At 52.9% G+C, this 14,414-nt stretch overlaps 2 protein-coding genes across 9 annotated transcripts in view; both read right to left on the reverse strand.

Moving 5' to 3' along the window:
• TPST1 (tyrosylprotein sulfotransferase 1) overlaps positions 1-5,718 on the reverse strand; it is a 42,967-nt gene extending 37,249 nt beyond the window's left edge. Inside the window, exon 1 of one of the 3 annotated variants that reach the window (XM_054847640.1) lies at positions 5,409-5,718. The gene's annotated coding sequence lies outside the window, so the exon portion shown is untranslated. The remainder of the gene's footprint in view (positions 1-5,408) is intronic. The other 2 variants (XM_054847638.1, XM_054847632.1) reach the window with 2 other exon arrangements.
• A 156-nt stretch (positions 5,719-5,874) lies between these two features.
• Positions 5,875-14,414, reverse strand: part of CRCP (CGRP receptor component) — a 44,187-nt gene continuing 35,647 nt past the window's right edge. For 5 of the 6 annotated variants that reach the window (XM_054847542.1, XM_054847546.1, XM_054847544.1 and 2 more), the window contains one exon: positions 5,875-6,410. In XM_054847542.1, the coding sequence (XP_054703517.1) occupies positions 6,265-6,410 (146 nt within the window). In that variant the 3' untranslated portion in view covers positions 5,875-6,264. The remainder of the gene's footprint in view (positions 6,411-14,414) is intronic. The other variant, XM_054847541.1, reaches the window with a different exon arrangement.

Consider the following 14,414-nt stretch of genomic DNA (forward strand, 5'->3'; position numbering starts at 1 on the left):
GGGCACGGCTGCTGAGCCAGACCCCCCCCGGCTCACGCTACCCGGGTGATGCAGCCCCAAGAAACCCACGTCCCCGCCAGCTCCAGCCCCAACTTTGAGCCCTTATTTCCCTAAGCCCGGCAGGGCCACGCTCCATCGCCAAGCTGGGCTGGCTTTCCTGCTGCAAGCACTGGTTCAGGAGGATTTAAACTGAGGTTATCAAAGTCAGGAGAACATGGACTTTTCTTTAAGTAGCTGCAACCCGGCCTTAACCCGCTTGCGGCTCAGAGAGGAACGAGGCGGTTTCTGCTCCGACCCCATAAAGCAGCTCTTTGTGATAAATAGCTCCATATTCCCCCGTCTCTGTCTGATCTGGTGTCTGCTGCTTTCTAAATGTGACAGCTGAGAATTGATCTTTCCACACGCCTGGAGAAATAATTACGGGGCTAGGAACATCTCCGTGCAGTCCTCATCCCTGTTCTCGCAGGCAAGGCGTTTTAGGCATCAGATGTATTTATTTCATGGGGAGATTTTTTCCCCAGCTGTAGGAACCTCTGGAGGTGTACAGTCCTTGGGTTTTTCCAGCCGGTAGGCAGTCCTAGCCATCCAATAAATATAGAAGTAGCTGTTTTTCCAGTCAGAGAGAAGGAGTGAACACTCTCCTCTTTTACATTTATAGGCATCTTCCCGTGTTCTTGGCTTGCGGACAGCTGCCTATGTGGCACGACGGACGTGTGCAGGCAGAGCGCTCACCGGCACGGGAACAACCGAGAACAAGCCATTGCCTAATTCCTTCCCCTCCTTTAGGTTCCCCTAAAAAAAAAAAAATTTAAAAAAAACCCCAACCCAATATTGCAGAGACTGGCTAAGCTGCAGCGCTTATAAAGTCTCATGTGACCGCTACCATGCTGCGGGAGGAGTTTGCTTCGGGTAACATGCAATGCCCTCACGGCCAAAGGCTGCTTTTGCTGAGCTGCCCCGCATGGCTGGCCGGGGAGGGACACGCCGGGCTTTCATCCGCCAGCGAGGATCAATGCTGCTCAGAGCCCCGTTGCACCCGCGCAGCCCGTCCTCAGCACGTTTATCCATCACATGCGTGGGCGTCTGCTGGGAAAGCACCGCCGGCAGCATGCCAGCCCTCAACAGAAGAGGGATAAGCTATTTCTTGCGGAACTTGTCCCGTGAAGTTTAAATGGCTGAAAATGCCCAGTGGTTTGCAGGATTAAGGCCTGAGTTTGTAAAGCAGTAGCACGTGTGTCGGCCAGTTAATGAGCTAAATATCCATTAGCTTATTTGTAATGCCAGTGATACGAGAAATGATCTCATCTGTGTCTGGAAAACAGCGCAAGGAGGTGAAAGAGCAGCTCACAAACGCCAGCATCTAAAAAAAAAAGAAAACTAAAAAAAAAAACCACTGCCAAAGACGCGGAGCTTTGCTTGCATCGGATCAAAGGATTTCAAACCCTCTGGTTGCGATGGTGGCAGTGAGACATCAGTGAAATTGCCTCGGCCGCACACGCCGTGCCCGGGCAGTTGGCTACGGTGCATGCGATGAGTTACTCTGGCACAGGACGGCCGGCGTGGCTGGTCTTGCAGGACTTGGCTCTTGCAACCGCGGCAGTTCTGAAAACAAAAATATCCCGTCGCCTAAAGACGTTGGCATCTCTGCTGCGCACAAGGCGCGGGCGTTTTGAAAGCAGTGACTGTACGACGAGTGCGCAGTGGGTCCGTCCCTCGTCCCTTCGTTAGCTGGCCAGCTTGCAAGGAGCTATAGAAGTGTAAACGATTTTAAAATTACATAAAGGTCTGAAGGACCATGATTAACGCTGCTAATGAAATCACACACGGTGCAGCCCTTTTCTTTGAGGTTCTTACAAGTGATTTTAAAATTCACACTGTTGAAGATGAGACAAGGCAGAATTTAAATCCTGTCCCCACCATGGTTTCTTTTTCCCAGCTTGCAGTATTTTCATCATCCCCTGCCTCCTTTACGGTTGAGCTTGATTTTTGAGCTAAAGAAAACTGAACTAAATCCTAATTCTCCTTCCACGGGGGCTGCCGTGTGGCCCCGCTGCTCTCAGGCTCATCACCGGGAAGCGTTGGTTCAGCGCTTGGAGTTTGGCACCTTTCCCGGGGCGAGATGAGGAGGGTAATGCAATGCCCTAACAAAATAGTAAATAAAATCCCCTTGTTTTGGGGGACAGGGTCATTTGCTGGATCCAGCACCCTGCCCTGGCAGTGGATTCCCCCCCGCTTTGCAACGACTAAACAGCTCAGCCTGGGATGTTGCTTGAAAATCCTTGGTTTAGACCCATTTTTTCTTCCCAATGTCATGTCTTCAGGTCTTGAGCGAGGCACGTTGTGAAGCGGGTGAAGCCTGAGCCCCCGGGCCAAAGTCTGGCAGAACGGTAAATAGGGGCGGGAGAAGCGGACCCTTCTGCAGAGCTCCCTCTTCTTGTTTGGTTTCCATCAATCATTTATTTTTACGGTGGCCTTTCGAAATGGGAAGGCGGCGTTTAATGCTTTCTCTGAGCTCGCCGAGACGCTGCTGGGCTCGTTACAGGGAGGGGAATAGCCCTAAAATAGAGGAGGCACCTTCAGTAGAGAGGTGATGGGAACGGTGAGACCCAATGAGAACCTGAGGGTGTGAAGATATCTCAAATCTGTACCCACCATAAAATGGCCTGTGTGAAACTATAAACTCATTGTAGACAAGCTACAAAATCCAGACCTCCTTTCTCCCCGTCTCCAGCTCTAACCACCGTACCATATCCCCCTCAACTATAAAACAGATGTTAAATTTAAAAAGCAGCACAGAGAAGAATAAAATGCACCAAGGAAATCATCTACCGAACCTCTGTCCCTTTATGTGAAGAACCTGGGGCACAAAAAGAAATGATCTCTTCTTTTTTTCCTTAAGAAAACCAAAACTGCACCAACGGAGGTAAATAATGAACCCATCTTCCTGCAACAGTACCTTTAAATCAATAAAAGAGAGCAGCCATCAACACGCCAATTTTCCAGACTGTGATGGAGACAGAGGGAACGGAAATGGCAAAATCAGGACTTGCTTGGCCCATCCTCGTCCAACACCCCCCACGGCTTCTCCATTATTTCCAAATACACAGGCATAAATAGACCATTTACAGTTCATGCTAAATGCCGTTGGACCTATTGCCATAGGAACCTGCTGAATTGTGTAGGTGTCTTCCCTAATATTCACTTCTGGACGTTCTCCTGCAGTCAATCCTATAGGAATAGTCTATTTCTTGCTTTCCCAAGGAAAAACGGGACTTTCTCTGCCAGAAACGGAGCAGAAAGAGCAGAACTCCCCAGCCAACGTGCTTATAAACTGCAGTAAGAACCTTTCTTCACTCGTGTGGCCGGCAAGAAGCTTTCGCCCATAGAGCAGGGCTTTCGATTCCAAATACTTTGGGTTCCTTTGGGCAGAAGTCCCTGCCTTGCTCTGCAGCCAGGGCTAACCCGAGGTGGCTGGAAAGCAGTTGGGTTGGGTTGGGTTGGGTTGGTTTGTTGGGGGTTTTTGTGTGGACACATCCACAGGTCATTGCACAGACTTGCTGAGAACCAGCAAGGATGGTAGCAAACCATCGGGCACCCAGATCTGCAACGTGTCCGGCAAAGCGCCGACCTGCAGCCACCGGCAGCAGCAATACACGGTCCCATTTATCTGCACGGAGTCCCAATGGCACGTCCTGCGCAGGGACGTGAGAAACTCGTCCTGCTTTGCCTAAAATGCATTTTTTTATATATATATATATATATATAAAAATATATATATAAAAAAAATGCACACTCATACACTGGAACAGGCTCCTCAAGGAAGTGGTCACGGCACCAAACCTGGCAGAGTTCAAGGAGCATCTGGACGATGCTGTTCGCCATATGGTTTAGTTTTAGGTAGTCCTGCGAGGACCAGGGTGTTGGACTCAATGATTCTTATGGGTCCCTTCCAACTTGAGATATTCTATGATGCTATATACATATAAATGAGAATTTCTGCCCCAGTCCATGTTTTTGGAGGGGTGGCCGTGGCTGGCTGCCAGGTGCCCACCCAGCCGCTCTCTCGCTCCCCTCAACAGGACAGGGGAGAAGATAAGATGAAAAATCCCCAACACTCGTGGGTTGAGATAAAGACAGGAGACGCCCCACAGCCACCAAACCGATGCTCCGAGCTGGAGGACGCAGCCTCTCCGCCACCCGAATTTTACCCCACAATTTAAATTTCCAAAATTATCCGACAAGTGCCTTTTACCAGCACAGGATCGATACAAACCAGCCGGGACACAAGCGAGGCAGCTCCACTATTTCTCCTCCAGTGACTAAGAAAATGTGACTATGCGATCAACCCTCATGAATGCATTTGGGGAAGCCTGCCAGTGCCTGCATTTGATTTCTTGCCTAAACTCCAGCCAGCTTAACGCAACATCAGTTTGGAAGCCATAAAACACGAGACAAACAATGTAAATCAATGCAACCAGCAAAATTTAACAGGAAACAGGCTGTGTGCTCTTTATTTTCTGGATCGAAGAGCAGCTGGCCAGCACAGCCACGATTACCTCCGAAAGTCCTTGCACCCATTCGCTTATTTGCAAGCAGGTAAAAGGAAGCTGAAAGCTGATTTGGTATAAATCAACTGTACGTGACTTAAAATTGGATAAAAGACAGAAAAGTCACAAAAAAGAGACAGATGAAATACTATGAAACTAAAAAACTGGAGAAACTGATGTCTGGAGGTGTTGGGATTTACTGCTAAGGACTGGCAGCAAGGGCAGCGGCGTTCATTGCCGCATGAGTAAATGTGCCGTGGAGCTACAAATAACCGCACTTAACCCTTCCGTGGGGTATTTTAAGGCAGGCAGCAAGGCAGGCAGTGAGCTCGGTGTCACTTCTCCCCCCCAGCAGATATATTCTCACCCCAGGCACGGTCAGTGCTGTGCTGGAGGGTCTCAGCTGCTCACCAAGGGAGCCTGGCGCATCGGTCCCACGGGGCTGTGAATGGTAACAGGGATAAAGCCGAGCGGCGCCGGTGGGAAGGCTGGGACCAAGCGCCGGGCTCGCAGGAGGAGAGGATTTGAGAGAGCCAGCAGGGTCAGCTCACGAAGCGCCCGGCTGATATAATCCCTCTCACAGGCCGATCAAAGTCCACTAAAAATCCATTTCCATTTGTTTTCCCCCCTTCTATTCCTGTTATAGAGCTGCTGCAAAACCCCAGCAGCAGCACCCGCTCGGCACTGCAGGGGACCAGGATCACACTGCTTACACCGTCACATCTCCAAAACCGCAAGCCCAAATGGGGTTTCACCAAACCCAGCCACTACCCTGGGTCTGACCCACTTTTTGGAAGAGCATCCCGCTCACCCCTGACCCGAGCAACGCAACCCCCAACTCACGGCACTGCTGAATTTCACCTTTTTAGACTTAAACAGGCGATTCTGGTTCCCATGGGCAGCGCCGAGCGACAGCGAGCACCGGCTCCGGGCAGACCCCCGTCCTTCCCACTGCAGCCACTGACCGCCGAAGGGATCACCAATATTTGAAGAAGGGCTCAGCCCGGAGCTGGAGCCTGATTTCAGGCGGGTCAGGAGGATCTCTGCACGTCGAGAAGCGGCTCAGGACACGCATCGGGTCTTTGGTGATCTCTTCCTACCAGCTGCTATTTCTTCCCCACCCGCTTTTATAGCGGCCCGATAGCTCCCATTGGCTCGAGGCACGCATTATAGTGACTACTATGACCCATTTAAATTGCGCTAAATAATTTCTCAGTTCATTGTCCTGCAGAGATTAGTTACATATAAGCATATTTTAATGATTAACTATCGGGCTCTGCTGAGGCCCCAGCAAAAAATGCAGAATCCGCAGCCTCCCTCCGTCTCTCCCTCCCCTCCTGCCAGCTCCCTGCTTCATCACCAGTCTCGCAATATTTATAGTTTTCCTCAGAGCCTCCGCTCCTGGCCTGATACAACCAGCTCAGCTGGCGCTGGAGGGAAGGCTCCAGCTCGCAGAGCTGCGGAAAGGCTGGGAAAAAGGCTGGGAAAAGCTCAAAACCCAGAGTCCAAAGAGGAAGAAGGAACATTTAGAGGTTAAATTGTGAAGAAGCAGCGTTTGTAGAGTCAATCACAGGTTTTGGAGCGAATCTCAGGCTTTCTCGGTGCGTTGGGCACTAGAGATGAGCCGGAGCCCATGGTCGGACCTCGCTGTCCGTTGCCTTGATGGAACCCAGCGAGATGCCGCAGGCGGTGACGTTACCTGGGACGTGAGCGGGCGTCAGTGCAGAACCTGCCCCGCGCGTGGCTGACGCCAGCTGCGGTCCTTGCCCCGGGCATTTCTTCCCCGCATACGGCTGTAAGGGCCGGGGCTGCGGGAGCAGGACAATTTGGGGCTGGATTCGCCTTTTGAGCCGCTCCCGGCATCTGCGCACAAGGAAAATAGGTAAGAAACAGCGATTGCTCGTCCTTACGTGCACAGCCCTTCACCCAAGCAACCCCTGCTTCTGCTCCCGTGTCTGCTAAGCCTCGCCTGGGCAAAGCACGACACGACTGAACAGGATAAATCGTGTTTCACCAGAAAAACATCGACCACTCGTGTGCTGCTCGTCCCACCTCATCCCACCACACCTGGCAAGATGGGGCAGCAACAATCCTGCTGCGGGCACCCGCCACGGACGGGACAACCCCGGCACCGTGCGGGGATGGGTTACACGCCGATGCCCTCCACCAGCTTTTTGGAGCACGAGGAGAACGTTGGGGCTGTTTTCAGAGCAAGACCCGTGACGCTCGAGCCGCCTTCTCCGGTTACTTCAACCACTGTGGTCTCACCGGCGGCAGCAACATGCGGGCAGGGGGTCCCGTCCCGCTCGGCGCAGCCCCACAGGGCTGGGAAAGAGGCGACTTTCCGCTGAGCCCACACCTGGGGACAGGATGTTGCACAGGAAAAAGGAAAATGTTTAAATTGGCCCGAAGCGGCCCATTTCCACCCCCGGCCTGCTCATGGACGCTGCGGCGTGGGCAGCTGGGAGCAGCAGCGTTTGGGGGGGTTTGATGGGTTTTGCTGGGCGACGAAGGAGCAAACTGCCGGGAGGAGGCGATTGAATCCCGCAGGTTTTGAGCGGGTGTTTCCAGCGCTTCCTCTTCCCTCCCTCACGGCCACCTCCGGCTGCTGCATCCCGAGGAACCCTTTAGCCCTGCCTTGCCATGGCGTTTTCTAAGGAAATCAGTGAATAATTAAAAAAAAAAAAGGGGGGGGGGGAACCCCCACCCTTTGTGGTTGAGTTTGAAGAGTATTAAAAAAAAACCCAAACCCACCCGTGTCTTGAAATGATATGCAACAGCTTTAAATTTTTCGCTGCAGCCAGAGAGGCTGGGAAGGGGCTGGTCCGGAGCTGATCTGAGATGGGGAACGGGGCTCAGCCAAGCGCCCGGGAAGACGAGCCCCATTGCAGCGGCACCGACCGCTTTCCCCATGGGACAAGGGACACCAGGTGCCCGATGCATCGGGACGGGGACTGGGGTGCCACTTGCAGAGACATCAAGGTGCTTGTCCTGCAGGTTTCCCCCAAACCCCACCTGCTTTCTGTCCACCCATGACATTTCAGAGCTCACCGTGTATCGCAGTTCCGGAACAGTCAGGTAGCTGAACACATCTAATTAACACAAAACAAACAAGTTGAATCAGGTGACAAGCCCTTTCAGCCCAGTGCAAGACCAGACGCTTGAACCGCAGCCGCCGATAAAAGACCCCAAGTTCATCTCAGCTGATCCCCTCCCTCCTTGACGGGCAGCACCGGGAGCAGCAGACTTGAAGGTCCTTTTAGACTTTGCAAAAATATCTCTAGTCCAACACAGCGCTTTTTTTTTTAAAGCCTTTAGCATGTCTCCAGGGGTTAACTTTTTTTATATATATATATATATATATATACACACACATATGCATATATATATATATGTGGGAAGAGCTGGGAGAGCACCCCCACACACGCTCACTGCTGAGCTGGATAATTTCAACAGCTCAGACTTTCTATTTTTGGATGCCTTTTTCCCAACGGTGTCTGGTCTGTAACAAAAGGGATTTGCTCCCCTGAACTGACATCCCGCGACGGAGGAGCCCCAGGGACCGACGCGGGGCGAGACGCGAGGTCGGGGAGCCGGGCTGGCTCTGCCGCCCCGGGACAGCCGCCAGTTTTGGTGCAGAGGAGCGAAGGGCGAACGCTTGGGGGTGAGGGGGGGTTTATCTGCAGACGGGCAGAGCTCAGCTCGCTGCTGGGACAGGGGGTTTAATCTCAGGCTTAATGTGCCCCTCTCTGTCCCCGATGTTCTGCAGACCACAGAGCCCATCCCCAGGGGAGCAGGTTGGGTTAATGGAGGTATCGCCCACTCAGGGGATGGCTGACCCCATCCAGCACCCCGACCCCATCATGGAAACCTCTGGGCTAGCAAATCTCTGGGTAAAGCCAACCTTTACCCTTAGTTTCACCTAAGCACTGCTGCGCTCAGTGACTGAGGCCGGGACAGAGCCCAGTGAGAAACCGCTCCTCCGCCGTGACAACACAGCAGGGCAAATGCTCCAGAGGAGCCGCAGAAACACCCCGAGCTTCAGGAGCCGCAGCCGGTGCCTGCTTCATTTCCATCGCTTTCAAGAGGAAAAAGCCAACCAGCGCGCAAAGAGCAAACCCGGCAGGAGGCATCGCCCTGCTGCAGAAACACAAACGTACCAGGTCCCCGATGCGCTGCAGCAGCCCAACACTGGTGGAAGCGGCAGCGAAGACACCCGGTTACATGTTTCCAGCTGGGATTGAGGGTTTGAGCTCATCCCCGTCCCCTCCACGCTGGCATCTCAGGTGAAAGCCCCGCTCCGCGGCCCCGCTGCTGCCCCGGCTCACGTTAGGCGTCACCATCCTGCGGTCGCCCCTGCCTGGGAAGCAATGGGGCATCTGTGACCACGCTGTCCTCCTGTCCCCAGAGAGGCCAACAGCGGGAATGTTTTGGGGCGAGAGGTGGAGGAGTTTGCAAAACTGCTGGGTTTAGTGGTTTGGGTTTTTTCTCAAACGAACAATGAAGTTTCTGCCCGGCCCCATAAAAGAAAAGGGCCGTGTGCTTCCCGCCAGCTTTTCTCCCGCAGCTCGGCAGGGTACGGAGTGGGAGCCCAGCAGGGCCCAGCGCTAATTGCACACAGCAGGGCGGGCGGTGAAGCTGCCTGGTAGGAGGAGGATGAGGGGTGGGATGCACAACCGAGGGCTTTAAACCGCATCGGCACAGCGAACCCTCACCCTGAGCGCCAAAGCCCATCTGAAGGAACCAAAGATGCTGGTGCCACCACCGCCCTCCTCACCAGCAGCCTCCGGCACCGGCTGGGAACAGCCCAGGCCCCGTTCAAGGGAATGAGAAAAGGCTAAAATAAACCAGAATATCCAACAGCTCTGTAAAACCTGCAGAGCTGGACTTCAGGTGAGGCGGAGCCGTGCTGCAGCCAGACCTGAGTGGCTGCATAAAAATGCACCATCAGCACCGGTTTGCAGGTGGCCGCAAGGAAAAGCCCCTGTGGGAGGTTTGGCTGTGGGAAAAAGTGAATCTTGGATGGAGATCTCAGTGCCAGGCGTCTCCGGTGCTCCCACGAAGCGTGTCCCCCAGCTGCCTCCCCAGGCTGGATGTGGCAGAGATGCCGGCGAGAGCCGTTCAGAGCTGCTCTTCATGCCCCCGCGTACCGGCCAGCACAGCCGCAGCTCCCGCTGGGACCGTTTGCAGCATCCCTGAGCCCTCCCTGCAGCTCCCTTCCCAGCTTTCCTAGTTGCATTTTTTGGCTTTCCCATCTCTTTCAGATGTTCTCTCACCCCTTTTGGCTGGTTCTCAGGCCGGCCTTATTTTAATCATCTTTAAACTTTAACAGCATCACAGCTACATTTGATGGTTGTTTTTATAAACACTAAAGTTAATAAAATAAAGAACCTTAATGCAGAAGGAAATTAATTTAAGCAACATATGCAGGGAGACTCTTGCTCGTGGCAAGCAAAGGTTCTTGGGGCTTAACAAATGTTTCCTAAGTGCTCGCTGCATTTTAGTTGTGCTTTAGCCAAAGCTCTGATTTTTTTTCAGCACAAGCATTTCTTTTTGCTCAATAAAAACTTTGCAGCGGGATTTCTTTCTGTGGGAACAGAAAATATTTTCTCTGTCAATGTCTTCAGCAGCTCCAACCTAAACAAGGCTGCCCTCGACTCCCTCCAGGTCGCTGGCCGGATCCCAAACTGCACCTCCGCAGCAGCCCTGTGGAAAGGGGCTGACATGACCTTCCTCTCTCTGGGAAGGCTACAAAACATCATTTGTGTTTTACAAGGGTGCTTTGGGCTTCTTTAGCGAGTTCCTGGGGCTCGTCTAGGGGGGGCATGTGTGTGGGGGGTTTGGATACACCCAAGCCGCTGTTGAAATATTTCAAAGAGCTTTAATGTCCCAAGGACAACGAGTTCCCTGCCTGCTCTGACCCAAGCCCCTTCCCCTTTTACAGGATCCCACCCCGGAACAGGGCCCCCAATCCCCGATCTCACAGCGCAGCATCGGGAGTGTTGGCTTATCAAGCTGGTGGTGAGGAACACGCGTCCTCAGGGCAGGACCTGGCCGCCCCGCCGAAGGCATCGCTCTCACAGGTGAGAAAGAGGTACGATGCTCATTGTGCTACTCGCCACTCATTCATCTCGCAGTGGTTTTCCAGCCACCCCCCACGCTGCCCGCTCCCTGCCCCGCTCTTCCTACGTCCCCGCCCATGTCCCCAACATCAGCTCTACCGCGACGTTCACTTCGGGACGCAAATTGGATCTTCCCTACCAACACATGGCTGATACAGAAAGGCCGGTTTTGGTGTCCCCGAGTTATCCTTTGCAAACTCTCTTGCTGGGATGATGCCAAGCGCTGCCCTCATCATGTTTTCCGTGATTCAGAGGTGGCTGTTGTGCCACCGAGGTCGGAGAGCAACGTCCGTGTACGCCAGCTCAGGACCTGCTCCCACAATTGCGTTTTAAACACAGGAGGAACCTGTGTAATTTAGGTTTCCTGCATAAACATGACCCTCTGATTGCCATGAAATAAATTAAATTAACTGCTTCTCAGGAAAGCGTGACTTTCCCCTGCCGAAGGGGACACGACCACCGGCCCCACGGCGCTCAGCAGCCCACCCGTGAGGGAACGCTTTCCTTTGGCTTCATGGCTCAGCCCCATCCTCAGACTTGATCTTGTGCCCAAATCAAGAGCACAGATGTTTTCATTAGAAAGTCATTTCATCACACAGTTCAGCTCCCCGTTATCTCTGCTACAGGCGACGTGAAAGATGTGCGACGCATGCAGGACATGCCTTTGCGGTGAGGTAATTCCTAGGGGTGCAAGACTGTGAAGCCTGGCACTCCCTGTCCCATGGAATTCCTAACTCAACTCCCTGGAACAAACAACCTCCAAGGGTTCACCGCAGGTATGCAAGTACGCGGTCACGTCGGGACTGCCGCTGGAAGGGGACAGCCCCAGCAGAGCTGGGGTCGCAGTCACAGCCCCGACAGCGAGTCCTGGACACCCACACGCTGGTCTCAAAGCACGGGGAGAGCCAAGGGCTGCACCCCCTCGTCGGCCCCGTAGGTATTAGTACAAAAGGCTCCCTTGGCCATCGGGATGCGCAGAAATCTCAGGCAGGCCCTCGGGCAGCGCTCCTGCTGTCAGCCCCACCGCAAGCCCCGAGCGACAGCCCTGCCTGTGCCCCCACGATCGCTCACCTCGGGGTGCTGAGGGCTTCGGGAAAAAATAATGGCCTTTGGCAAAGAAGAAATCAAGGCAAAGACAAGCGAAGCGACTTACTCGAGGCCACAGGCCGGTGGCGGAGCTGGCGTTTGCTGACCAAGCCTGGTTCCAAAGTCACTGTCTAACTCTGCTCTCCTTTTGCTGGTCGGGTGGTGTTGGTGACCCAACGGAAAGCTCTCGGGGTGGCAGACACTGACCCTGCAATGGGGTCCCCTCTCCACCTGCACCTCGCTACCCAGCGTTGCTCAACGTACCCGTCCCAGGGGCATCTCCCGTTGTCGGCACAGACATCACCCGTCCTGCCACGCCGGCTCCGCACCTTCCACCCCAGTGCTTCTCAGCTGCGGGAAGGGAAATAAATCTCCAAGGACAAAGAACTCACCTCCTGGAATAGCAGGAGCTTTCAGTGCCTACCTGGTCACCGTGTCATCCTAAAAGGACGATAGTTGTTGCTGAGATTTAAATGTAAGGCTTTATTTTTGTGGGTCAGAGCGTGAAGAGGCAGCTGCTGCTGCCTGCCGGGTGGTTAACTTGTGAGCGTCGCCTGCCTGCACTGGAGAGGAGTCAACTGAGATATTGCCATGAATCTTTCTCAATTACCAGGAACATTTCGAACCCACAGATGTTCTTATCAGTGAGGCAAAGCCCACGGGGCGAGATGCTACCTCTTATTTAGACCAACTGGTACAACTGCAAAAAACAGGCAAATTTTCAGGCATGAAAAATCATCTTCATGCTCCTTCTGCAGTACATCTTTCGAAACAGCCTGGCATCCCCTTCGCTTGGGGACCTGGTACCAGGAACAGGCTGGAAAAGGCTGGTTATGGGTAGCGGATGGAAAATGAAGAAAGAAAAGTGGGAAAAGCCCCATCTGGGCCAAGCCAAGCTGCACACAGGTTCCCCTGACCCCCCTTCCCCTTGCCAAAACCCAACGCGTTTCAGAAGTCACTGGAACAACCGAAGCTCCCAGTTGAGCCCAATGCTTCCCAAGCCTGCGTCCAAACACAGAGATGGGGATTTCACGGCTAGGAAGCGAGGCACTTTCTGGGATACAGAATGTGCTGTTCGCACATTGCCGTGGCAAAGAGCTGCCACCCAGGGAGGCAGAGGCAATAAAAAGTTTAGTCATAGAAAATGCAATACGGAAAAAAATTGTGTGTTTCAAACCCAGAATAATCCCAATTTGGGTGGCGTTAATTCACCCATGGCTTGACTCAGAGCGGCTGTGCGCAGCCACTGTGAATGAGGGAACGGTTCTGTATTTCAGGCCAAACTTAAGGCAGTGGACAGGCACCACAGATTCATTTGGCCCGTGGAGTAACATTAAGCAAAACTCAAGAGCAAACTGTAACTAAGATCACACTGAAGCACCATCTCATCCCAGCAGCATCCTGGGACACATCCTTCACACCAGAGAAGCCTCTTTTGGAACAGACTCAACTCACCGTCGTAGAAGGACACACTGCCAATGCAGAGCAACTCCGATTTCAGGCTCAAGGCAACTGATGGAACCGCAGGCACGACACAAAATCCTGCTGCAACCCTTGCAAGACTGTCCCCCTCTCTCTTTCTCAATATCCCAGAAATAAAGTATTTGCACTGTGCCAGAGCCCCAAGCACCACGGGCAAAGGGGCCATGGTGCACCAGGCATGGACAGAAAGGGGAACGAGGGAGGAACCCCGATCTGCTGCGTCTCAGCTCTGCGCTGAGAGAGCAAAGGAAAACATCCTGAGTCCGTAGCGGGAGGAAGGGAAAGCAGCCTGACAGAAACACCGAGGTTGGACAGGAGCCCTGGAGATCACCTAGTCCAACCCCCCCGCTCAACCCCGGGGTCAACCAGGTCTTCAACCGCCTGTTGGGAGAAACACATATTTCAACGGGATGAAGAGCAAAGTACGACCTAGGCAGCCTGCAGCTCCCCCCGCTCCCTCTGAGCAGCCTCCAAGAGAAGTCTGGGACCAGCAGGAATTTGCTCCAGGGCACACGCTGACTTCGGTCTGCAACAACGCAGCTGCGTTCTAGTTACATTTCTCAACTTTTTTCTTCTAAGGTATGACAGTTTCAAAAATATGTCCAGTTTGATTATTCTTCATGTGTCACGGGTCTGCTAGGATTACAGCAGCTGCAGACATCCAGCCCGGACGCCATATCCTGATGTGACTGGTTAATTACTTCAGGGCATGATTCTCAACCGGTGTAAATCGGCCAGGTTTGGTTTGCTTCAAAAGCAACAGCTCGTCCATGACCAGTAAAGATTTTAGTAAGTAAAACATTATGGACAGTACTGTTCGTGACAGAGCCTTTTTTAAAACATTTGTATAAACACTTTGAACTTCAAGACACTCTGTGGGTGTTATTTAACCCTCCCAGCACACCAACGCATTAGGCTTGAACGCCATTTCAGTGTACTACTTCAATGTTGTTTAGGGACATGCTTCGGAAGAAAACCTGCTTCAGAAGAAAACCACAACTCCAAACTTTTGGAGGTTTTGTCTTGCTTTTTGTAATTAAGATTACACACCTTTATCACAAATACAGACAAAACGCATCTTGCTCCCTGCAAGGAAAAGGCAGTTTGTCAAATTCTGCATTTCAGTGGTGGGCAACAGCCTTACACACAGCCCTGCCACCGCTTCACGGCGTGACCA

The sequence above is a fragment of the Grus americana genome, chromosome 19 (assembly GCF_028858705.1).
Source record: "Grus americana isolate bGruAme1 chromosome 19, bGruAme1.mat, whole genome shotgun sequence".
Classification (NCBI taxonomy): domain Eukaryota; kingdom Metazoa; phylum Chordata; class Aves; order Gruiformes; family Gruidae; genus Grus; species Grus americana.